The 26,683-nt window shown below is 40.0% G+C and overlaps 1 protein-coding gene across 7 annotated transcripts in view; it reads left to right on the forward strand.

The window, feature by feature from the left end:
• Window positions 1-25,465, forward strand: part of CAMKK1 (calcium/calmodulin dependent protein kinase kinase 1) — a 203,850-nt gene extending 178,385 nt beyond the window's left edge. For 5 of the 7 annotated variants that reach the window (XM_048824468.2, XM_048824467.2, XM_048824470.2 and 2 more), the window contains exons 15-16: window positions 1,804-1,907; window positions 15,902-25,465. In XM_048824468.2, coding sequence (XP_048680425.1) covers window positions 1,804-1,907; window positions 15,902-15,974 — 177 coding nt within the window. In that variant the 3' untranslated portion in view covers window positions 15,975-25,465. Of the gene's footprint in view, window positions 1-1,803; window positions 1,908-4,043; window positions 7,299-15,300; window positions 15,559-15,901 lie in introns of those variants that run through there. The other 2 variants (XM_048824472.2, XM_048824473.2) reach the window with 2 other exon arrangements.
• The last annotated feature ends 1,218 nt before the right edge of the window (window positions 25,466-26,683 follow it).

The raw sequence follows: 26,683 nt of genomic DNA on the forward strand, positions 1-26,683 counted from the left end.
GAAATAAATGTGTGAAGCCTTTTCCTACAGAATCTTCTATGTGATGGAATAATAAACACACTGCAAAATATTGACCTCCAGGTTTAAAATAAATCATTAAAATTACAATGGGTAGTTAAGAACTCAGCCTTTCTGCTTTAGGCACTTAAACACTGGGCTCCAGTGTCAGGAGCTGAAAGACTTGCTTCCCTTTATGAGATGTGTCCTGGCAGGTTTAAAATTTTTTTGTTTAATGAAAGGAAAAGATGAAATTGTAATGAAAAGGGGACACTTTACTGATTGCAAATTGAGGTTATGCTTAAGTGTGCCTGTGGTGACCAGATGTCCTGAAATTGACATATGAAGTGCAGTATTCCAGACAAATATAGGTCATGGTCCTGAAGAGTCTTCCTGGCATAAAACTACATGCCTGCTTTTCAATTATTGAAACAAAATATTGTTAACATATCCTCACTTATTTAAAAAGCAAAGGGGGGTAAGCCAGGTCTAAAGCTGGTGGCTTAAGAACTTCCACATGTGGGAGGAAAATACTAATACCATCCCATAATTTGGGGAAAAATCCATAGACCAGAGCTACAGCTGGTGTAAATCAGTGTAGCTCCATTGGTTGGTTTCAATGGAGCTACATCAGTTTGCATCCGCTGAGAATCCGGCCCCATGTTTCTCTACTGATTTTAGAATGCAATCACTGAAATATTGCAGAATTTGTGAGCCTACCTCATCACCATGAGCCAGCTACCCTGTGTCTTTTAGATAAGATTGAACTGTAAAACTTGTTCTAAGGTGTCTCATGGTTTTTTCCCCTAAGTCAGAGGGCTTCTCTTTTCCTAAACTATTTGTTAAATAGTGAAAGTCAAAATGACAGCTTATTTGACAGCCCTGGAAACTTCGATAATCTGTTTATTCTCGTGCATCTCCACAATAGCTAAAGTCTTATACTGTGCTTATAGTGATGGTATCTGATATTCTTCAGGGAATCCTGATACCTAGAAATAGAAACAATAAGATCTGTTAGTAACCGAGATGGCCCCAAACTTAAACACCAGGCACCTAAATGGAGTTAAGGATTGAGGGAGTACAGAATCTGAACTTGAATCTAAATCTAAATTTAGTGACTAATCCCACTAGGGTGGGGTAATTGTGACAATTCCTTCACCCAGCCACTGAGGTGGTGTGGCTATTTACTTCTCCTTATTTGGGGCTTGTGATAAAACCACATTCTAACCTTTAATGACTCTCACAACTTCCCTATGAGGTAGATAAGAGAACATTATTATTTCCATTTCACAGATTGGAAAAGGGATTTAAAGTGGCCAGATCCTCAGCTGGTGTAAATCAACATAGTTACATTGAAGCAAATGAAGCTAATTCATTTACACTAGCTGAGGATGTGGCCAAAGAGGTTTAAAATGACTTCCAAAGTCACAAAGGGAGTCATTGTCAGAGCTGGAACTAAGTCTTATGAGCTCTTGGCTCCCAGTCCTGTGCTCAGGCAACCAGCCTGTTCCCTTCCCTCTAGTCAATGGGTGTTGACAGTATTCATATAGCTATTTCTAGCAATGCTTTGCAAACAGAGATCTAACTTCAGTAGCCAATGGATCAGCATTTATACCAAACAGAAACCTAAGGGCTATTATACAGATCCCTCTAGTTCAGTTTTTACCTGTGAAACAGCATTACAATTTTATTAAATTAACGAAGTAATCATTATATTCCTCTGATCTAGTGCTTAGAGCAGCATTATAAAGATGATGAAAACTCTGTGCCACCTATCTTCTCTGATCTGTTTTTCCTTCTTCAAAGATTTTAGTGAAGGCCATGCTAAGGAAACGCTCATTTGGAAACCCATTTGAGGTTCAGGCCAGAAGGGAAGAGAGGTCCATGTCTGCTCCAGGAAACCTATTAATGTATGTATATCTGCCCCTTCTAGTGCTCTGCCTGAGCTGTATATGGCCGCTTCAAGGAACAAAGTAGTGTGGGAGGAATAATGGAAACTGTTTTCAGATAATTTCCTTAGAATTTAAAGGTGAATTTCATGTGGAAAATCAGTCAGTGGAGTTACACTAGGGATGAATAAGGCCTCAAGTGTCATTTGGGGTTGAAGTATAATGAAACATCCACATTAGAACAGAGTAAACATTTCTTTGTATGGATGCAGCTACTTTCATATTTAGGGCCACGTCCTGAGCTGATGTAAATGAATGCAGCTCCATGGACTTCAGAGGAGTTGTACCCATTTAGAGCAGCTCAGAATCTAGCTTTTTAGCCAGTTTGTTTATTATATACTGTGTGTAGTTTAAACAGTACTCAAACATCAAGCTAGCAAAGTATCCATTGATGAAATTCAACTAGAATTTTTTAATTCTTATGTAAGTAGCCTCTGCTCTGCTGTCCATGAACAATAGAAGTAGGAGGTTTGGAGGAGTCCAGCTGAGTCATCTAGACATTAAAAAATAAAAAACCTGTAAAACTAGAAGCATGCTGATATATTTCAGCTCTGCTCTGGAAATCAGTGACCCATGTAATCTCTGTAAACTGGAAAATGTGCACATCCTGGACTGGGTCTGGAAGCCAGTGATGGACACCTTTGACATTACATTATTGGTATTGTGGGAACCAACAAAACGCATCATATGTGATAAACCAAGCTACAGTACATAGCGTACATCGGGGTCAGCAACCTTTCAGAAGTGGTGCGCCGAGTCTTCATTTATTCACTCTAATTTAAAGTTTCACGTTCCAGTAATACATTTTAATGTTTTTAGAAGGTCTCTTTCTATAAGTCTGTAATATATAACTAAACTATTGTTGTATGTAAAGTAAGTAAGGTTTTTAAAATGTTTAAGAAGCTTCATTTAAAATTAAATTAAAATGCAGAGCCCCCCCGGTCCGGTGGCCAGGACCCAGGCAGTGAGAGTGCCACTGAAAATCAGCTCACGTACCGCAGGTTGCCTACCCCTGGCATACATGCATCATGCCTAAAACTCAGTATCTTCCATGCTAAACGAACACCGCTCTTAGCAAAGATGCTGATAACTTTTTATATATATTAACTAAACTACCTAACTACATCTTTGGAAATACAAAGTATTTTCTCTCACCAGTGTGTAGGGATTTGAGTGGGTTGCTCTCGTTAAAGATGATGGGACTTTAAGGCCCAATCCTGTACTAATGAAGTCAGAAGCAATTTTGCCACTGACTTCAGTTGGAGCAGGATCAAGGTAATGTGCAAATCCCCAGCACGCAATGGAGCCTACATCAGTTAGGCCTTGTCTACGCTGCCACTTTACAGCCTGAAACTTTCTCGCTCAGGGTATGAAAAAACACACCCCTGAGTGATGCAAGTTTCAGCGCTGTAAAGTGCAGTGTAGACAGTGCACCAGCTCTGGGAGCTACTCCCCTCATGCGGGGTGGGGGTTTTTACAGTGCTGGGAGAGCTGTATCCCAGCGCTGGTGCTGAGACTACATAGCCATGTTACAGCACTTCTGCGGCAGCTCTGCTATGGCAGCACTTTATCGTTGGTAGTGAAGACATACTCTCAGAGTGTTCAGACAGTGTTGTGCGATAAAGACTGATCCTCATTAGAACTTCTCATAAAGCTGTGAAGAACTGATCTTAAGGAAAAGCCATTTAACTGTAAGGATTTTTGTTTGATACTTGAGTCAGGAATATTAGCCAGGGCCTTGTCCTAATTTTAACTCACAGTTCCCTGTATGACACACAGGCCAAGTTCCAACTCCCATATGTTTCCTTAATTAAATTTTGCACAACAGATGGTAACACAGGACCTGCCATACACTGTACTAGTCAGATGGCTGGCACCATCTAGCTGAGTGTCCTATAGCTCTAGCTATCTGCCCAGATCCTTACAACAGAGAGAGAGAGAATGACTACATCCAATTAGATACTTTTCTCCTTTGTATCTGCCTCCCTTCTCCCATCTACTATAGGAGACTCTTTCAGAGGTAGGAGAGTTAAAGGACCTTGATCACCATAAAGAAGCACCTTTGCTCTTTATATTTTATTGCCTTAATCTTTTCAGAACCAAAAGCCTGCTGTAAATCTACCTCATGATTAACCAACTGTGGATAATGAACTGCACTCCTGATCCAGAAAGGAAAGAGTTACTGCAGTCATGTTGAACTGAACCTGGCTAACAGAAGAAGCACTTCTACCTTTATTACCTTACCTAGAACAGGTTTTAATATCTTTTTTCCCAGGAACCCAATCCTATGAGGTGCTGAGTGCTTCCTTTTAGGGTTCTGAGCATGCTCAAATCCCATTGAGATTTGGCCTGTAGTGAGTGCAGAGATGTACCGTGCTCTCTGATTTCTGCTGCCAGTTTTCTGAAGCTCACTGATTTTCAGAGTCTACAAACTGACAGTTTCAATCCAGGCTGGCAAGCGAGATGTCATCCAAGAGACTGCTCTATATGATGTGATTTTTAGCTTCAAGTACAGTCTCGGGTACATGTCAGAAAAGCATTTCAAATGTGGATACTTCATCAGCTTAGCAGGAAGAGTTTATCTTCACTTTATATAACTCTCAGACCATCACCTTCCATTCCTATCATCCTATGACATAGCCTCACATAGTTCCTTGCCAGCGAGTCTCTTCACTCTATGATGTTGAGACTTTACTGAGTCTAAAGAAAAATACCAAATAGCTGTCAGACCCTCCAGACTATTTAACTCAGGGGAAGCAATGGGTGCTTTTTTTTTCCCCCTTTTCTTCAAATCTTATCCTAACTGGTATATTAGGATTTTCTCTTGTTCTCATAGAAATCACTGAGATACATAGGAATAGCCATACTGAATTAGACCAGTGGTCCATCTAGTCTGTCTCTGACAGTAATCAGTGCCAAATGTTTAAGAGGAAGGTAGCATAAGAAACCCTTTAGTAAGCAATGATAGAATAAACTACCAGTAGGAGACATTTCTTCCTGACCCCTCTGTTTGTCTTATGCCCTGAAGCATGAGGTTTTATATCCCTTCTAAAAAAATCTTTATCCAATCTATCTGATTTTTTTAAATCTTATTAAGCCTTGGTGACAGGTAGTATACCTCTATTGTGTCCCTTTTATTTATCTCCTCTCTAAATTGAACAATTCTAGTCTTTTCAGTCTCTTGTTGAATGGAAGCTTTTCGCGCTTCTAATCATTTTCATCCACCATGTCTAGACTTAGTTCCTTAATAGCCTCTTGTGTGGCACTGTGTCAAAGGCTTTTTGAAATAAATTATGTCAGCTAGTTCTCGTTTATCCAGTATTGTCTTGGCTTGCTCAAGGTACTTGATTTACAATAATGAGCCAGTTCACTGATTGAATCACAGCCAATCTGTGGTTGCTCCAAAGCAAGGAAGTTTATATCTCTTCCTTAAAAAATAGTTTATCCTATCTATTGTAACCTTTGTGTGTGCAAGTGCTCAACTATGCTGTCCTCTTCACTTAATTGTACCCAATCAGCTTATGTGATATCATGCAATCAGCATTTCTGGCACCTTCCAGTAATGTTTGATTACCCTAAACTAAGACTTGCAAAAATGGACCTTATGGACCAGTATAGGAATGTTTCTAATTAACTCAAGAGACATTGACACATCAGACAGTATTTCTTACATACAGTGATATATTTAAATACTGTAAACAGATAATTTAAAATAATATGAATTTTTATTTATATGCATTGTAAAAGTTAGATTAGTGCACTTGAATGAAAGAGATTTAAGCTTTCTTTCTCTGTGTTTTGCATTTAAGAAAATACAGAAAGCAAGAGGCAAAGCTATTTTATTTCTGTGAAGTGGGAGTGCTCATTGTACTAGGTGAATTATGTCCTGATTACATTGAGTATATTTGCAAAGAGAAATTGTGCTAGATATTAAACTCATGCTTCATGCCAACCTACCTTTCTTAATTTACAATGGATTGTTCTGTATAAAATCATCTCCAATATAAAAGTAAAATAAAATATAAATGTACATGTTATGAATGGTGCCAAGTTAATTGAAATAAATCTAGAACAAGAGTAAAGGATAACAAACTTCTAGGAACTAACCATGTTAAATCACATTGTTACAGTATAAGGGCTTGATATTGCAAAGTCTGGCCCTGATCCCACAAAGCATGTAAGTACACACAACTTTAAGCCCATGAGTAGTCCCACTGAAGTCATATATTACATATATTTGATTTGAAGTCATAGTCATACTCAATGTGCTTTAATTTAAGCATGTGCTTAAATCCTTTGCTGGGTCAGGGCCAGAGTGCTCAGCATCTTGCAGGATTAGTCCTAAGGCAATATTGTGTATGCTGCTTCAGAAGTTCACGTTCAGGGGCAGTATGTGTCTTCAGAATGGTGGGATAGATTCTCAGCTGGTATAAATCAGAGTAGTTCCATTAACTTTAATGCATCTATGCCTTTGACACCAGCTGAGGATCTGGCACATTGAGTCTTTAAAGCAAGTACACATAATACACAACAGTAAGGACTAGATTGAGGAAAAGTTATACTGCAGGGTGGCTGAACTATCTGTTATATGCCCTCCACTATCGGCCACCTGTTTTCTGTACATACAACATCGGCAATGATGCAGCTCTGTTATCCAGATGGCCTGTGAGCTGCTCTATGTGTCTCATCTTAGCCAATATCCATGTGAGCATTTGGTTTATAAGAAAAACAAAACATGACACTTTCCTCTAACGTATCTAAAGTAATTTATATTCAGTCTTATGTAAGGTTCATCTTAGTTATATGGGGATAGCTCTCATTTTAAGAATTTAACTGTTCAAATCCAATTAGTCTGCAGAAACATAGTAACTTTGCAGAAAGTACAAATCATTTTGGCAGCACCCACACTTGATGTTCTTGTGAAAAGTGTGATAGGATTGTAAAAGATGCAAGTGTTCAGAACTTTGGCTTTACATCTCATCAAGCAGGCAGTATCCTCAGCATCACAGTTCCCCCTACAACCATGTGTGTGTCCATTGGTGACTGAGAGGGAACAGTACCTCCTAGTGAATCACCCACATCAGTTCCTAGGAGCTCTGGATATTGCTGAGCACAGCAGCACCCACTAGACTCAATTCTGCTGTCCTCACTCAAACAAAATTCCCATGAAAGCAACATTGCAGACTTCACGATTTGGCTCATGTTCCCGAGTGGAAATTTAGAGCACTTTGCATGGTCTAATAGTGAGCTCCTGTGTGCTGAAAACACACTGGAAACTGAAGTGCAACCTGTGTCACCTTTATTATATTAAAGGTATCTCTGTTATATTAATGAAGCAAACAAATTTTTAAAAAATCCCATCAACACTGTTTTTCCACATCCCTGACTGTACTGTCTTTGAAGTGTGGTAAATCAGTGATGGTATTGTTGCATTGTGTTCCTACATAGGAAAAAAGAGAAGCAATTAGAAAACTTTCCCAATTTCACATTCAATTTGTGTAATTAGGCTGCTTGTAAAATAGTTGGGTTTTTTCTAAGCCATATGCACTGCGTGCTGCTGAAGTCAACTTGCATCTGTGTCAGTGTCAAGAATCTTCCTGCAAGAAGCCTTTTGACAGCTGAGTTAGCTTTTCAATATCTGGTGCCTAATTAACATTTCTGAAAAGGGATCTGCCCTTTAGAAAAAGAGAGAAAGATGCCAATTTAACAGCCTACTCATTGAGTTTCTTAGGTTGGAAGCTGCCTGACTTAATTAATTTCTTCACAATCTTTCTACTACCTGCTCACAATATGCCAAGCTCTATTCTGGGAAATGCTTAGGGAAGAAGATGCAGATCAAAGTTCTTTGCAAAAGCAGGAGACCTTTCATAGCTGTTACAGATTTTGATCCTTAAATGGCCTTGCTTTAAAAATAGTTTTTAAATTCATGGGGAGGGCTTAAATTTTTCAATTCTTGTAAGATTTTGAAAAATCCTTTCCTGTTTGTTATTTATTTCTTTACTTAAATGTCTAGAAATGTTTAAAAGGCACCTATGCTTAGGCATTTGGCAAATATTACAATTGAATGGAGCTAAAATGAAGATGGCTGTTTTTAGCAACACTATTTATATAGCTTCTGCCTCTGGCAAAAGTACCACTGTACACCTACATCACTGATTGAGCTTGGAACTGTGTTTAACTGCTGCTACAGGTCACAAAACACTGTGGGACTGATCTCCTGGCTCTCACTTTGGTCCCTACATGCTGCTCCAGTATATAGGCAGCACAGAAAAGGCTGCCGTAAGATAGAGCAGCCCTGAAGGCTGCTCTGACTTATGCTGGGGAGTCATTTGGGTCACAGCAGCAGCTTCCTGGAATCTGAGCAGCTCAAAGGTAGTGTAAAGCCATCTGTAACTCCCCTCTGGGCTGTTCTGTCTATGCAGCGTCTCTCAGAAGATCTGCACTGAATCTGACCCTTTGTTTTTTTAGATCCTACATGTGATGGGCCAAATTCAACTATGATGTAACTAGTACTTCAGTGGAGCTACATTAGGGATGAATTTGGTCTCTTGCTTTTAAATTTCCCAGTCACTGAATACAGGTTTTTAAAAATCCCAACTGTTCAGTATTCTCAGTTAACTTCCATTGTATACATCTTTATTATAGGTATGTAGATTTCCCACCTGAACCAGATTCCTCTCATTAATGCAGGCATAATTTCACTGCATTTATTACTCTTATTTATTATTGCTAATACATCTCAAATTAACTGAAAAAAATGTTTTGGCAGATCCACTATACTTGCACATTAACCATTGCTGTGCAGTTGGTAAAGTGTGGTTTTCAGCTACCATATATGGAATTATTCTTATTATTTACAGAACTTGATCCCACTGATAGATCAGATCATAAGATCCATGCCCTGAGAGCTTACAGTCTAAATAGAGAAGGCACAGACAGGGGATGAGGGCAGCAAGATAGTGACCTGTGCAGCAAAGTGACCTGTGCAGCAGGGGTGCTTGAACAATTTGTATAATGGGGGTGCTGAGAGACATTGATCCAAAGTGATGCTGCCACACCCCACTTTAAGCCAGGGGGTGTGGCAGCATCCCCAGCACGCATAGTTCCAGCACCTACGCAGTGAGGTTTAGCAAATAGCTGTAACAATGGAGCCTTTCATCTGAGAGTCGCTGGTTCAAACACGGCCAGTTTGGCCGTGACTGACTGGTGGCTTTTTGGTCATTGGTTAGCAGTCTCGGTCTAGTTCTTGTTAACAGGTATCCATGTCACCACAAAGAGTTGTCAGGTTTGTTGACAAGTCTCAACAGAGTTCAAGGACTGAATAGGCCAGGACCTGCTCTCTCCACAGGTGGATGGTGACCCTGCTGCCCGGGAAGTCTAATCCCCAGCCCCTTCCCTTGTGCCTGAGGCCCCGCCCCTTTCTTTCTACCTCCCCCTCCCCCGCAGGAGCCCAAAGCACCCCCACTGTGACCCCCCCAGTGCCAGACTGCTGGGGGGGAGGAAAGGCCCCAGCCCCAGTGCACTGCAGCCTCAATGCCCCCAGCCCCTGGGCAGCACGGCCACAGCACCCCCAGCCCCAGTGCTGCAGGTGGCCAGGCAGCGCAGTCACCGCGTCCCCAGCTCTGGGGCTCTGGGTGGCAGGGCAGCGCGGTCGCTGTGCCCCCAGCCCCTGGGCTCCGGGCAGTGCGGTCACCGCACCCCCAGCCCCAGGGCTCTGGGTGGCAGGGCAGCGCGGTCGCTGTGACCCCAGCCCCTGGGCTCCAGGCAGTGCGGTCACCGCACCCCCAGCCCCGGGGCTCTGAGTGGCAGGGCAGCGTGGTCGCTGTGACCCCAGCCCCTGGGCTCCGGGCAGTGCGGTCACCGCACCCCCAGCCCCAGGGCTCTGGGTGGCAGGGCAGTGCGGTCGCTGTGCCCCCAGCCCCTGGGCTCCGGGCAGTGCGGTCACCGCACCCCCAGCCCCGGGGCTCTGGGTGGCAGGGCAGTGCGGTCGCTGTGCCCCCAGCCCCTGGGCTCCGGGCAGTGCGGTCACCGCACCCCCAGCCCTGGGGCTCTGGGTGGCAGGGCAGTGCGGCCGCTGTGACCCCAGCCCTGGGGCTCCGTGCGGCGCAGTCACCGCACCCACAGCTCCGGGTGGCCCCCAATCCCGGTGCTCGGCTGGCCAGCACTGGGCAGGCAGCACAGCCCAGCATCAGAGGCCCTGAGTCACTGCAGGAGGCATACTGGCCTGCGGGCAGGGGCTACGGTAGGCTGTTTGGGGAGGCAAAGCCTTCCTTGCCTATAATACCTGCTGCCTATGACTCTCTCCAAAACCCAACTGAGGCCCATTGGTGGGGCAGCATGGGCAAGACTTTTCTTACCTATTGTGCTGAGAGAGGATACCAGCCCCAGGGCTAACAGTCCAGCACCTTTTACTAAAATTACGTTCACTTTTAAAACATAGCCTGTTGACACCTGTAGCCAGATTAAAGTCTTCATTGTTGATGGTATTGGCAGGAGACTGGCTGCAGAAAGGATGCAAAGTTTGACTTAACTCTTAATTTCACAAAATGTGTGTTTAAGGGGGCACATCTACACAGCAAAAAAACACCCCTGCAGTAAGTCTCAGAGCCCAGGTCATGCAGTAAATCTCAGGGCCTGGGTCAATTCACTTGAGCTCATGGGGCTTGCGCTTGGGGCTAAAAATAACAATGTAGATGTTTGAGCTCAGGCTGGAGCCTGGTCTCTGAGAATGAGGACTTGGAGGGTCTTGGAGCCCAGGCTCCAGCGTGAGCCCAAACATCTACACTGCCATTTTTAGCCCTGTAACACAAACCTAAGTCAGTTGACCCTTACTGCCGCAAGGTGTTTTTTTTTTTCCTGTGTAAATGTACCCCAAGTCAGTCTCTTAACATTGCTAAAATTCTGTGGGCATCTGTATATTAGCATGCAGATTTTGACTAAATAATACATACACATTGTCAACGGAAAATCCTGTCCAAGTAAATTTCACACTAATATATTTTTCATTGCGAGGGAAGGATGTGTGCTTTTATTAAAAGCTATGGCCCATATTGTGGCAAGGGTAAGTATTATTAGAGTCTAACTAATGGTTTACAGACTAACTTCAGCACACAATATCACAACATCTTGTTACACTAGGAGCATCACATACAGAAGCACCCATCATCTATTCAGTGGTTTGTGTCTAATTCCTGCTCAACTTGTGTCCTTTGGCAATTAATAACACTACATGTTCATAAGACTTCTACATGCTAGGGACACAGACCTGTATGCTGCTGAACACCTTCAACTCCCACTGATTTCACTAGGTGTTGATGGCACTGAACGGCTTGCTGGAAGCAATTGGCACCCTGCAGGATCAGTTGCCTTTAGCACAGGTGTATGCACAGAACTGCACTATGGGTGACAGCATTAACTGTCATGGTTTTTTATTTGGTCTTTAGCCTTAGTAAACATTGCTGACTAATATCCCATCCTCTGTTTAATTTCATTCCTTTAATATTCAGAAACATGTGCTCATTTGCCTTTTGCCAACATCTTCTTTAACATTTTCTTCCTTTATCTCATTGTTTGCCCTTAGGGACAGGTTCCTCTTAAGCTCATCTCTATATTTGCATCCATCTTTAAGGTAACTGTGTGTTTGTGTTTCCCCTGGATGCAGTAGAGTTATAAATCCTCTCCTCAGTTGTCATGCTTTCTGTGTTATTGAGAACATAAAATTCCATCCTTCATATAGGAGCAGTTTTGTTACAGTAGTTATGTAGTTTGTTACAGTATTTATGTGTGTGTGACACTAACATTCATTCTCTAAGTTACTTGGGATTTTTCTTGGTCATTTGTTTCCTCACTCTTCTTTTTTTTCTTTTGGGAAGGATGGGAGAGGGAGACTTGGTGAGTTTTAGCAGAGAGCGGGCTCAATCCAAAACCCTAGATCCAATACCCACAAAATTTGGGAATCTGGATCTGAACTTGCAGCTCAGGCCCATCTCTAATATTTAGACCTTATGAAAGATTAATAGATGTGGCTACAACCAAATATGCAGCAGGTAATTCTATCAATACCTCTACTCTTCAAGTTTCTGGGACTCTGCTGTGATGACTGATATGGACAAAACCTCTTGGTCTACATTTCAACATGCCTCATTTCAATCAGGACTTAAGCAGACAGCATACATATTTTGCAACACATTCCACAGATTGGTCCACAAAGTATGCCGTCCAATTTAAAACAACAACAACAAAATACTGTAGTTAATGTAAACCATTGGAGATCATTAAAAAAAAAAAGACATCTCAGTGCAAAATCCCGCTTTGCACGGCCAGCTCAAAGCATAATTAGTCTGCCTGGAATTTGACAGAGATGGTTTCAGATGAATGCTTGGAAATTAATCATGTCTCTTGAAATTCCATTTGAGCAGCTCCATTATTATGGAGACAATTGTTTGCTTAGGAGCTCATTTATCACTGTAAAATAAATAGATGAATCAAGCTAGGGACACCTCCTGCTGCAAGAGTGAAGGATTTTGAAAAGATTCTCCAAACGTACTGGGAAGGACCTGAGCAGAATAAAGGCTGATGTAGCACTTTTATTGGCATTTGGGTTGTGATGCATGGGACTGTTTTCAATTTTGAAAAAAGAGAAAATTTTAGTGTAAGTAATAGTCTTTTCCACTTGGATGTACAGTCAAAGAATTCATAGATAGGCCCACTGAAGTCAAAGGAAGTTTTGCGCCTATGTTGACTTGAAAGATCATGCTCAAAAAATCAAGCTCAGGAGAAACCCCCTGTATCATCATCCATTAAGGCTAGAGAGATGTAATAAAATACAAAAGTTCACCACTTGCACCATGATACTTGGTTTCAACCACAGCCTCCTGTTTAGCCCTAACAGCAGCATATGTATGGTCTCCCAGTAAGGGCATGACTGAGGCTTGTCTCTGTTGGGAATTTACCCTGATTGCAGCCATCTGTGGCCAGTTGGCTCCATTGACGTGTACCCTGGTTTCAAGAGCGAGTAATCTCAATCTGTGCAAATTGAGGGTTATCTTGCCAACACTTATTTTGCACTGATACAGATATTTCAGTGGCTGGCCAGAGATTGCTAGAACTAAGACAAATTGCCAGTGCAGACAGTGCTTCAGCTTTGGAATGAATAACACAGCCTGGTGAAAATGAAACCTGTGATTGATTCCTGATGAATAGACCTCAGAGGTGCAACAAACTGTTCACAAGAGAGATGCTGCCATGGGTCTGAAGCCATTTTTCTTTAAATACATAGGACCAAATTCTCTTCTCAGATACCCAGGCACAACTCCTGGCTGCTTCATTCCCATTGATGTTCTGCCTTCATTCCCACAGAAGTCAGTGGGAGTTCCAAGTGCATAAATGAGGACAGATATTGGCCCACAGTCAAGGCATAAATGGCATTAGGGAAGAATCCTTATCAGTTAACAGGACAGAGAGTAAGCGAGCTATGACTGAACATGGGACTAGGAATCATGACTCAAATACTATTTTGCCTCTATCCTAATTTTACTATCTGTTATGTTGTGAAGCTTGTGCCATTGATGTACAAAAATTGCTAGATGAGTGCCATGTGTTATTACGACTATTAACAATGGTCTCAACAGTGCAGCGTGTTGGATACCCACATAGAGCAAGGTTCATTAGCCTTCTATTAACAAATGTAACGCAAATACAAAATAACACCTTAAGAAAAGCTATTTAATGGAGACTAGCATTTAGCCTCAGTCCTCTCAGCATGTAGTCACGTCTCCTATGTGGCAGCACAGACTGCAGACTACTTACTGCAAGATCACCCCAGCTGTCTGTAGAAAATAAATTTAGTTGATATTCAGTATTGTATTGAATGTTTTGGCAATTTATGCTATATTGCACCCATTCCACATCCTGTGGATCACATTGCCTTTAATGCTAAAACAAGGTATACAGACAGGTATCAGCTATTGAGAATTACAGGGAAACATTTAATCTGATTCATCAAATTGCAGACAGTAGCAAATAGTACAAAATGACAGCAGGCTCTAAATAACCCGTGAGACACCATCTGCTGCTGAATTATGCTTGCCGTTATCCCACTGCACAGACCTGCTTGCATTATATCTGATAATGAAACCTGCTTTCCTGTTCACGGTAATAAATCATTTAAAGAGGGTGATGACAGCCCCTGAATTAACTCAGATCAGCCACTGAAGATGGATCTATTACTCAGCATGTTGAAGTCAGGCCTGAAAGTGCATTTGGAAATGGTCAGTTGTCTATATTCAAGGTCAGGTTTATCACCTGGGCTGTGATGGTGCACTTAGGAATGGAATTATGCTTAATGGCAACCATTGTTTTTTCTGTTTCACTCTTTAAAATACAGCTCAGACATAAGCGTTCTTTTGATACAGCTTCAAATTAACTGATAAGGTGTGATCTCCAAAAAAATTTCACCTGACCAGTTTTAAGAGTTGACTAGCCTTGCTACCTCTCCTAGGCTGTCTTTACTGCAGAGTTAACTCAAGTTACCTACACTCTAGTTACTTCCTCTCAAGTTAGTCAAGCTCGGGTGAGAGCAGACATATTGTGAAATAACAGTCGAGCCACACAGTGTGGTTGTATTAGCAGCAAAGTGATTGTGTTAGCACTTGACAAGTTGCACTAACTTAAGCTGGAGTCTTCACCACTTGACAGGCTTGCCAACTGTTCTGCCAGTATAACGTGCATCTCCAGTAGAACAATAGCTATACCAGCAAACCTTTCAAGTGGAGACAAGGCCTTGAAAGCACCACCACACTTGAGTTAAGGTTTTTGTGTGTGGATGGGACTCAAGTAGGGGCAACACTCAAGTTGACTTTGCAGTGGAGACAAGCCCATCAGTCTCTTGAATCTGCAAGAGAGGAAGTTGAAATTTAGGAGCATTCTGAAAAGGCTGAAGACTTTTGTGAAGTAAGACAAATATAAGTAAGTTATCTTCATTTGTTTTTGTGGCTAATACTGAGCAAGTTTTCTCAGACTTTTTCATTGAATTATCAGAAATTGGAAACTGAAAATTTTTGGTAAAACTTTTGAATTATCATGAACAATTTTGAGTTTTTGTAAAAATGTTCAGCTTTTGGTGTAGTTTTCAGTAAATATTTTCAGGTTTTGGATTTCAAAAATCAAAAAAATTTTATCGAAAACCTATTTTTTTTTTCTTAAAAACATTTTAAAAACTAATATTTTCTAGTTTGGGTTTGTCTTGGAAAAGCTGAAAAAAGGGACAGTTTGGGGGAAAAGCATATAATTGGCATTTTAATCAGCTTTATGTTCTAATTCTATTAATATTAATTATAAGTTATAATTATTGCAGTACCACCCAGAGACTCAAGGAGGATCATGCCCCCGTTGTGCCAGATGCTGTATAAACACACAGGAAGATGTGATTTCCGCTTCAAAGAACTTACAGTCGCCATTGCAACGCAGCAGTTGGCTACTTTTTCATTGGCCTTGAGGGAACATAACTGCCGTTTGCAGTTGAGCTTTGGAAAAAGGGTTGCAGATGTCAAACCATAAAATCAGTGAAACAAGTAGAGTTTAAAAATATAAACCAAATAAACTTATAAACATTGCTGCCTTTCTATATGTCTGTTTCTGAGAATTAAATCTCTTGTACTAGTGCAATAAAAGGAAGTTGAGAATGTATTTTGACAAACTAAGGAGTTGTAGCCTCATGATACCAAGTCTTATCATACTTGAGTGATCAGTGCACTGATGTTGATGCATTTTTCTTTATCACAGTTTAACTGTTTACATGGTATACTTTTTAAGGAAATACAGTTTTGTTTGAATGTCATTCTTCATCTAGTTATTGATGTTATTGGTTTGGCTTGCCTATTAGAGAAAACTACGCCTGCTCTATTTTTCTAAATGCCTGTTTCTAATTATTTACTTCCCTTCATTCATTCATGTAGAAAGCAAGGGAGCAGAGAAGGAGTAAAGGACCTTGATCTCCCTGACGTCTGTGAAGATGAGGCTACTTCCTGAAGCCATGTGCATGTCCTGGATTGGTTATTTACTGCTGTTGTAACCATTGTGTTGTGTCCCACACATTCTGCTCTCATGAACCAAAGTTTGTGACCTGAAAAACAGAAATTGAAAAGAGGAAACAAGCAACAACAACTAACAGTGCGAGTTCTTTGGAAATGGTTTATTCACGGAATGTTATGTTGTATTACTCATTGGCTTCATTCAACATGTAAGATGTTTCTCTGTATTTGACATGTGCCTCATTCTCCATTTGAGCCTATGTTGTACGGTCATTATTGTCTGGTATCTTGACCAATGAATGTGTTTTTATTTATAATTCAAAGAACCAAACTTTATCTAATAGGGCACTTGCCATCAAGATGTTTTCCAGCTTTTTGCATTCTGCATTCAAAGTACCAAGAAAAAAGATATGCAGTAGCCAGGTGTCCTCTCTTAGGTTAACTTTTATTTATTACTCAAGCGCTTAAATTTACTGGGGCACAGTCTTACTTCTGCTGAAGTCAATGACAAAATTCCTGTTGACTTCTGTTGAAGTAGGATGAGATCTTCCACTGTGTAATTCTTTGTGCTTTTCATTCTTTCTTATTTTTGCATTATATAGCTCTTATTTTTGCATTATATAGGGCCACATTAGAGTCATTTTAGTACAATATTGAAAATATACGATATTCCCACCCATCTGCATTGAGATTTGGACTGTCCCTGAACTGTTAAAGGCCCTAATATTCATCTGAATATGATGGATTAGTGCACCAAGAGCATTTGCTTATAGAGTGTACTGTTCCCAGAGGGCTGGGATTTGATTCCATTTGTGTGCTAATGTGTGGACAGGAATTGTATTTACTGATCTGAAAGCATGAGACAATGGATTTTATTTGTCATTTAAGGCAGTCTGATTCTCCTTTCACACTCACCTCCCAGTACCCCCTCCCCCACCATAAGAGAGAGACAGTAGGTGTGTTTGATTATATCTTGAGTTTTTTACCTAACTGTTGTTTACTAGTAAATGCCCTGAAATAGGACATTTTCCTATAAGAGAGTATGTCAGTAGATGATTCTTTGATGGTAAGCAAGGACCCAGAAAAGCTACAGGACAAAAGTTGAGTTTAATTTAACTCATTTGTGTAATATTTCAATACTTTAGGTTTTATGCACTTGGTCCTCTGCTGTGGCATGCTGCTGTAACACCCCCCAATGTGGTTTTAATAATATCATGAATCTTCAGTGTTGTTGAATTAGGAGGTCAGAGATTTGAGCTTGTTTGGAATCCCAAGTCAGCAGCAATGTAGGCTGAAACCACTACAAAAATATTTATGTCATGTCCTAGGTTATGTACTGCAGCAGTTCCACAGGAGAGAGAGAGAATAGCTTCCAGTATGAGTTCTGAGATGAGATTGTCATGTTGCACAGCTATAAATTTGGAGTAATGCATCCACTTCAATGGAGTTACTTCAGATTTACATTGGGGTTTCTGTGTTTAATAGGACTGGAAGGGACCTCGAGAGATCATCTAGTCCAGTCCCCTGCACTCAAGGCAGGACTAAGTATTATCTAGACCGTTCCTGACAGGTGTTTGTCTAACCTGCTCTTAAAAATCTCCAATGATGGAGATTCCACAATCTCCGTAGGCAATTTATTCCAGTGCTTTACCACTCTGACAGTTAGGAAGTTTTTCCTAATGTCCAACCTAAACCTCCCTAGCTGCAGTTTAAGCCCATTGTTTCTTGTCCTATCCTCAGAGGTTAAGAAGAACAATTTTTCTCCCTCTTCCTTGTAACAACCTTTTATGTACTTGAAAACTGTTATCATGTCCCCTCTTAGTCTTCTCTTTTCCAGACTAAACAAACCCAGTTTTTAAAATCTTCCCTCATAGGTCATGTTTTCTAGATCTTTAATCATTTTTGTTGCTCTTCTCTGGACTTCCTCCAATTTGTTCACATCTTTCCTGAAATGTGGTGCCCAGAACTGGACACAATACTCCAGTTGAGACCTAGTCATTGCAGAGTAGAGTGGAAGAATTACTTCTTGTGTCTTGCTTACAAGACTCCTGCTGATACATCCCAGAATTATGTTTGCTTTTTTTGCAACAGTGTAACACTGTTGACTCATATTTGGCTTATGGTCCACTGTGACCCCCGGATCCCTTTCCGCAGTCTTCCTTCCTAGGCAGCGATTTCCCATATTGTATGTGTGCAGCTGATGTTCCTTCATAAGTGGAGTACTTTGCATTTGTCCTTATTGAATTTCATCCTATTTACTTCAGACCATTTCTCCAGTTTGTCCAGATCATTTTGAATTTTAATCCTATCCTCCAAAGCACTTGCAACCCCTCCCATCTTGGTATCATCTGCAGATTTTATAAGTGTACTCTCTATACCATTATCTAAATCGTTGATGAAGATATTGAACAGAACCAGACCCAGAACTGATCCCTGTAGGACCCCACTCGTTATGCCCTTCCAGCATGACTGTGAACCACTGATAACTACTTTCTGGGAATGATTTTCAAACCAGTTTTGCACCCACCTTGTAGCTCCACCTAGGTTGCATTTCCCTAGTTTCTTTATAAGAAGGTCATGTGACACAGTATCCAAAGCTTTACTAGAGTCAAGATATACCACATCTACCACTTCCCCCCCATCCCCAAGGCTTGTTACCCTGTCAGTGAAAGCTAACAGGTTGGTTTGACGCGATTTGTTCTTGACAATTCCATACTGACTGTTACTTATCACTATGTTTACCTGTGTCAACAAAAAGGGCAAATAAAGTCAAAAGGCAGGAGTATTTTCTATTATTATGCATTTAAATGCAAGTTATGGGTTTTTTCTGTGAGGAAGGCAGCTAGAATATATGTTGTTTCAGAGAGAAAAGTGGTAAATTAAGGCTGGTCGGGATTAGGAGGTAGGGTTTTTGGCCCTTTTTAGGGTGTGAATGAGATAAAGTTATAAACCCATTGTTTATATCTTATCTTCACTCCAGTTTCCTCCCCTTTTCATTTTTCATAGAATCATAAATTTTTAAGGTCTGAAGGGGCAATTTTGATCATCTAGTCTGACCTCCTACAAAACAAAGGCCATAGAATGTCACCCACTTTCTTCACCACATCCCTCTTTTATTATTACATATGTTAATAGGCACCTCTGCTAGCAGCATTCTGTCAGTGTCAGGAGTTCGTTATTTTTCATCACACAGAAGTGTTGTTCTGAAAAATGTAGATTCAGTGTAGCAAAAGCTAGGCAGAGGCAGACCAGTAGCCTTTACGTGTCTGGTCTAGTTGCAGAGCACAGGACTGGGAGTGAGGAAATGGGAGTTTTCATCTGAACTCTGACAATGACTCACAGTGTGAAGTTGGGCAAGTCACTTAACTTCTCTGTGCCTCAGTTTATCCATCTGGAAAAGTGGGATAATACTCCCCACCTCACAGGGAGGCGAATTTTAATCAAAGTTTGCATAGTGCTTCAATAGCACCTTCTATCTATGGATAACAAAATGTTGTAATCTATTATACTTATGCTACAGAGTAGTAACCATAAAAGCAGGTGTCTTAAATCATCCTAGTCTTGGAGTTATTGTTATATTTCTTTTTTTGTAAAAGGGATGGTGCTGATGGAAAACTCATTTACTCTTTTCTTCAGCTCAGGCAAGAAGTCTGACAGAGAAGAACTTGCCAATTACAATATTCTGGAGCATTATTTCTCAGCAGAGGTATTCTCCTTGAGTTCACTTGGGCTCTAGCCTTGTCTACAGTCAAAGTTGCACTGGTTTTAACTGAGGTGCGACTTTAAACCATTTAATTATATGGGTGCCAAAAACCTTAGTTGACACTCTGAATTCAATTTTATACTTAGTTTATATCAGTAAACTTGATAAGGAAGTTAAACTTTGAATATAGCACCTGACATCTATCTACACTAAGAAAATCTTTCAGTTCAGCCTCAGTGGTGTTAGCTGACTTGGGGGATGAGAATTTAGATTATTTCTTAAACCAATGGATTTATGGTTCAATAACTATCTATTTTGAAATTATGGAGGAGATTTTTCAAAGGACTCCAGTGGAGTTATGCACTCAATTTCCAGTGGGATTCGGGAGCCTAACTCCTTTAGCGTTGCTTTGAAAATCCCAGCCTCAATTAATAAAACAAATCAAAATCTTAATATTTTTGGGAGGAGTAGGCTTAATGTGCTATTTCTTTAGCTATAGGACACTGTGTTGCTTTTATAGTCTTTAAATCTCTTAAATTCTCCCCAAAATTGTTTTTAGAAAATGTTCAGTGTTCCTTTAAATAAAAACCACAGTAGACCTGTTTCTTCCAATCCAGGCAAAAGTGAATTCTACTTCAGAGACTTTGTCATCTCTGGCTTTCAGCCCAAGATTTCTTTTTCTTTAGATGACAAGAAATCATCCTAATTCCATCACACAAAGCAATCTTAAAATCTGTACACAGTTCAAAAAGGGGAAATTATGCCAGCATAAAAAGAAGTCTAATAATTTCTGTGCATGTCTAAAGGGAATGCTATAAAATGGCATTCCACTTCTGTAACCCTATCAGAGTGAAATGTACAACATGTTTGCAGCAATGTTAGTGTAGCTTGGAGCAATAGTGCCTTTCTACTATGGGACAGAAGCGGTTTAAAGGATATAAAATTTATTTTTTTTAAAAATTAGCCTTTTATCTCTGACAATTAAGCCCTATCCAGAATGGATGAAAATCATTCTCTTTACATAGATACCGGGCATTGGGATGATCTGCAGAGCAGAGGGGAGGACTGAAATAGTCAGTCTCTGATGTCTTTGTACAATCCCTACATTTTGTATTCAAAATCCTCCCCCACCATTTAATATACTAAACAGCACTGTTTCTGCTGCAAGAGTATCCTGCAGAAGACAGTGCCTGAATTCATCAAAATGTGTGTACTCAAGTCCATATCTGTGAGAAACACCGCTAACAGTTTTTTGTAAAGCAAACTGTTATTTGTCACCTCTTATAATTTAGTCCAAGTTGTAACTAAGTTATGTCTAATTTGAGAAGCCTTCAAAGAAATTTCTCTTGTGGAGAAATAACACACTTTTAAATCTGCGTGAAGTACATTTTTTAAAAAATTATTAATAGATCTAAGTTCTTAGCTTGAGAGATAACACTTGGTAAAGTTTGTCAAGTCTGTTAGCAAGGGTAGCCATATTAGAGATCTTTATCATTTTGGGTGGGAGTATTTCAATAGGAACAGGACACTACAAACAAAATTCCCATTGTTTTCAGATACTTATTACATTGTAGAGTCTGAGTGAAGCATTCACGGTGACTCTTGATGTTTATAACACCATCTCACCCCAGTGTGCACGTGTACTATATCTGCTGTTGTGCCGTGGTTTCCTGGCCATTTGTCTGTGATAAAAAATAATGTGTATTTGCTGGTAATTGTGTCATATCTGCATGATTCCACCTTTGCGCAGCAAAGGTCTATAAAGACACCTAGGAAATCAGCCATGTTAGATTTTGTCAGTTGTCTTTTAGACTGCTGGAGACTTTGACAGTGCAAAGTAAAGAAACAGAAGTTTATAGTGTAGCCTTTCCAGTTTGAGTCACATAATCAGCTCCTATAATTGTTGTCTACAAGAGAATTTAGTGCACATGCAGTAGTAATCATGGTTTTAGATTTAGATTTTTCTATGGTTCTTTTTGGTGTCTTGAGATATGTGAAATAAACAAAAATCCTCTGTTTTGTAGGTTAAAAAGATAATGAATCAGGTTCCACAAAGATCTCTGTAAGACCCACCTGTTTATTTACTATATATAATATTATTTACCTTAATATAGAACATATAAAGCATAATTTGAAAAGTGGCTAACATTAATGACATGTTCACAGATTTTCTTTGGCTTTCACTCCTTTGGTGACAACAGTTTTGTATCTTGTTTGAGTAGCTTCTGACAAGACAATCATCTGCTGGTTTTTTACTTTACTTATAATTGCCAGTGGGTTGCATTTCAGGGCAGTCTTTGAGTTTCAAAGATGTTAGGCAACTTAGAGGTCATTTTTGTTGTTGTTTTAAGAGGAAATAGGGTGCTAGCTTGATTAATTTTATTTGCAAATTGTGTACAATTTGAAACATTCTGATTAAGGTCTTATACTGCTCAAATTGAAGACAATGGAAGTTTTGCCACTGACTTAGTGGGAGTGAGATCAGGGTCATAAGTGACTAACAAGTGGCTGTGAAAATCTTGAAAAAAAGCAGCTTTTAAAATAACTAATTTTGTTCTAGAGTAGCAGCCGTGTTAGTCTGTATCCGCAAAAAGAAAAGGAGGACTTGTGGCACCTTAGAGACTAACAAATTTATTTGAGCATAAGCTTTCGTAAGTGAGCTGTAGCTTACAAAAGCTTATGCTCAAATAAATACGTTAGTCTCTAAGGTGCCACAAGTCCTCCTTTTAATTTTGTTCTGTTTGTCGTAGCTGTTATATTTGTCTTCCAAGCAGGTGTTTATAGCAAAGCATAAGCTCTGATGTAAACTCCTCTTTGGAGACAGCATAATTGAACATGGTAGCCATGAGACCCCTTGAACTGCTTACATTTCCAGAATCAAGGACAAAAAGAGAATGTGAGGATTTTTCTTGTGTTACTATGTATGATAAACCTGTGCCATGTTGGTTGCAATGGATTTCATGAAAAGAATTTCACTGTTCCGTGGATCATGATGTCAAAGCAGTAAAACTGTAAATAAATCTACCTCCTTTGATGGGCAGTTGCAATCTTAATTGTAATATTTATTTCAGGAAAGTATGGACTGTGAGTCAAGTTAAAATTCAAGAAATTTGAAAACAAATCCCCTTATAATAAGAGTTTCTAGCCCTTTAACTGCACCAACTGAACAGAGGCTAAGTTAAGTTCAGAGATCTGTTGTCGTGTGAAATAAATTATGTTCAACAAAATAAGCATGAGGGCTATAGAGAATGTACCCCTTAAAGCCCAGACTTTGGTCTTTGTAACACTGGGTTCTTCATAACCTATCAGGCAGAGCTACCTGCTATAGCAGCTGGAGTTACTGTGTGTAAGTTCAAGTGATGCTAATTTATTTTAAATGAAAATATGAGCGCTACATGAAATCAACATAGATATCTTTCTATTAAAGAGTTTCTAACTTACTATGCAGTTTTACTGCATGCTTCCAATTCTAGGCTAATAAATTCTTTTGACAAGTAAATCAAATTCAGATGATAACTTGGCCTCTTTGTGAGCCCAATCTTGTAAGGTGCTGAGTGCTCACTTGTGGAAACTAAATGTGTGGTTTTTGTATACGTGAAGTGTGTCACTTTTGTATAGGCATGTATGTGAATGTGCACTGTAATTTATGGAAGAGACCATTTAAATGTACATATTAGTCTATACATGGTCTACTATGAGTTTTAATATCATTTGGATGTAAGTGACATATTTCTGTTCCACAAGGACCTCCTGGGAGGTATGGTGTGCCCTCAACACCCATTGATTTCAGTGGGAGTTTAAATAACTCAGCACATTGCAGGATCTGATGCTAGAAAAGAATTTAATGATGCAAGGATAAATAATCCTGTATTTATCTTAGTCTAAGAGCCATACAGCATAAATAAAATGAGATCTAAATTGTATTGGGAATTCAGTAGAAAATTTTCTGACAAATGCTTTTTAAACGTGCACTCCACCTTGAAATCTCTGCAAAACAAAGAGAATGCTGTTACAACAGCATTCTTTACTTAGGCAAATTGGTACTGTAGGTGGGAAGCAAACTATCTATAGATCAGGGAATGTTCCATATAACAGAGTCTTAAAATAAGGAGAGAGAGCATGGTATAGTTCTTTCTCAGAGACAAAATACCTGTAGTGCAACTGAAAGAAAGTCCCCATAACAGATTTTACTATTCATTACTTGACCAGGCAGCTCACAGTTAAGGTTAGACATTCTGCAGTCCTTAAAAAAATCAAAACTCCCAGGGGCTTCTAATGACTACCTAAAATATTACTTGAAATTTGTTTTCTTGCATTTTGTGATAAATTGCAACGTGAGATCCTTTAAAGTCTAGGAATATATGTGTCGTCTCTTCTCATGATTAGTCCAGGAGGATCAAACAAAGCTGTATTGACATTGTTCACAAATACCCATCTCTCTGTAAAAGCCGCCATTACCTCCCCCACAAAAAAAACTCCCCCCACACACCGTGACCACCTTCTTTCTCCCCATCATCAGCAAGTCAAAGAGCTGTATAGAAAATGTGCAAGAAAGAGAAGGTCGTCTCAGTATAACACATAGATCTCAGGTCTCCCATGTAGAGCAGCAGTTGTGTATGTGACAGATCATTTGTTACATGATTGCAAATTAAACTTTCAGTGTCATGGCTTTTCAAGACTTGTACAGCAAAGAATGTTACTTCTCCAATTCAACTAAGGTTCCATCCTGCAAGGTACTGAGCACTTTGTATATAGACATCAGTTGGGCTACTCACAAATTTTAAGTTAAACATGAGCTTAAGTTATTTCCAGGATCTGGGCCAGAGTCCTTCACACAGTGCAGGATCAAACCCCTAGATCCTTGCTGCATGCTGATCAGGTGTAACGCAGCAGTTCCTGATCCTTGATGCTAATGCCAAATGTTTTAGTGATTTGAGACAAGAAGGAGACAGAAGGAAAGAGAGAATAATCTCTCCATATAGAGGGCATCTAGATACTAATCTAAATGAAAAAAAGGAAAGTGGAGTTGCTAGAGCTTGTGTGCACTTTTATTGTGTTTTAATTAAAAAGATTATTAGCTCTTACAGTATTTCAGATTTTACAGCATTTCTTAGGGCTTGGAGGCATCTAGTGAATTTTTGTATAGTGCATCATGTGTTACCTAAGATTCTGCTTTTCACCTGAACCCATTTACAGAATTGTCCTGTGAACAAAAAGTGAAAGCATTTTCTTTCCTGGTCCAGAACACTATACAAAAACACAAAAGATCTGCTTCATTCAGAACTCTGGATGTACTGGAGTGGGGGAAAGAGAGGAAGTAGCAATTTATCCCTAGCTTTTTATGCAGGAATAACCTTCATTCACTGAATCAAAGTCACTTAAGCTTAGCGTTTCCTCAAGCTGAGGCATGCGCCTTCGTTCAACATTCCTTCTCCATAAAGTGTTTCCAACACTAAAGTTTTCAAAAAGAATGATAAAAGCTAAATAAATTATAATTTTCAGGATACAATGCTACAATGATAATGTGTGCCGTAATTTTGCTGCTCTGTACCTGATTTATATGCCTGTTCTGTGTTGGTATTCACATCTGTTGTGCTATTTGGTGTGAGGTATAGCAATCTATGTATTCTACTATAACTGAAGCATGATGTATATGTGCTTTGTATTGTGATGGCACGTGGCCATTACAGTGTAAATATGTACTATTAAGAGAGAGGCTATTTTTTGCATGCTTTTATACTCTGGAACTGAAAGGAAAATGACAATAAAGTCTATAGAAACTCCTAGTGCTGATGTAGTGATTGAAGTACAAATGATTTTAAATTTGCGTATTTAAGCATTGAGGCTGAAATTCACCCCAACTCACAGAATTCATACTAAGCCGTACTTTTCAATTAGGGCTTAAGCATGGAAGGTACTGAGCATTCCAGCCCATTTTTAAAAAAGAACCACACGAGCTAATTTTCTTTAATACTTTATTAAGTCATATTCATCCTATCTCCCTCCACATCTGGAAACAACTCAAGTATCAGTCAAAATTGGCTAGTATATTTATAATGGAGAGGTTACAGGGAAATTGTCATCTCCTTGCCACTGAGAACTGCAACAGCTTGTACCATGGATTTTCAGCTCTGGTGTTTCATGAGAGCATTGGATGGGAAAGAGTCAGTAAGCCCAGAGGGATAGCCACAAGACCATCTCTCTCAGCATACTCCATAAGATCATGCTGCCCCCATCACCTTCCCTTGTGGGGCAGTCACCTCTGCATTATTATAATTATGCTAAAGACACCTTTACCAACTCCTGCACAAGTATTTATCTTGTGTCCTTCACTGCTGGTTTTTTCCCCATTTTAGGTGGAGCAAAAGGTGTGCTTCGTGCTGGGATAAATCCTATCCTCAGGTCATATTCACATCACCGACCATTGCGAACATTGCTTAAATACAACCCCCTAAGATCACCCTGCCTTTGATAGTGTTTGTTTCCTAAGGAATGTGTAGTTTGCTCATAAAAAATAGCAGCTGGCTCCTAGTGAAGTATTAATATTTCCAGTGCTGTGATGGGCAATCCAGATTATAACCTGACATTTGAGCAACAATATCAGTCTGCATGGATTTTTAACTAGCATGCAAAGGATTAGAGCAGTGGGAAGATATTTAAAAGCGTGATGCTTCCAGTGCTCTCCTTGTCCTAATATCTCTTCATATGCAAAAAGGAAATTTCTCTCTTCAGTCCAAGCATTACAGTATCTAAAAACCTCAGGAGAGACTTCTGTGATGGGTTGGATCACAGAAACCCCACTGGGAATTTCCACCTGATGTGCCAAGACTACTTCTTTTTCTGCTTTCCTGCCCTGTCATCTTAGGACTTCAGTGCCCTGCCTGGTTTGAGCCAGACCCGCTAGCCTGCTGCAAACCCAGACCCAGATCTGAACCACATCCCCTAACAGCTGTAGGCTTAACTGAAAGCAGCTCACAGAACTGTTCCTGTCTTTAACACTCAGA

The sequence above is a fragment of the Caretta caretta genome, chromosome 17 (assembly GCF_965140235.1).
Source record: "Caretta caretta isolate rCarCar2 chromosome 17, rCarCar1.hap1, whole genome shotgun sequence".
In the NCBI taxonomy this organism is placed as follows: Eukaryota; Metazoa; Chordata; order Testudines; family Cheloniidae; genus Caretta; species Caretta caretta.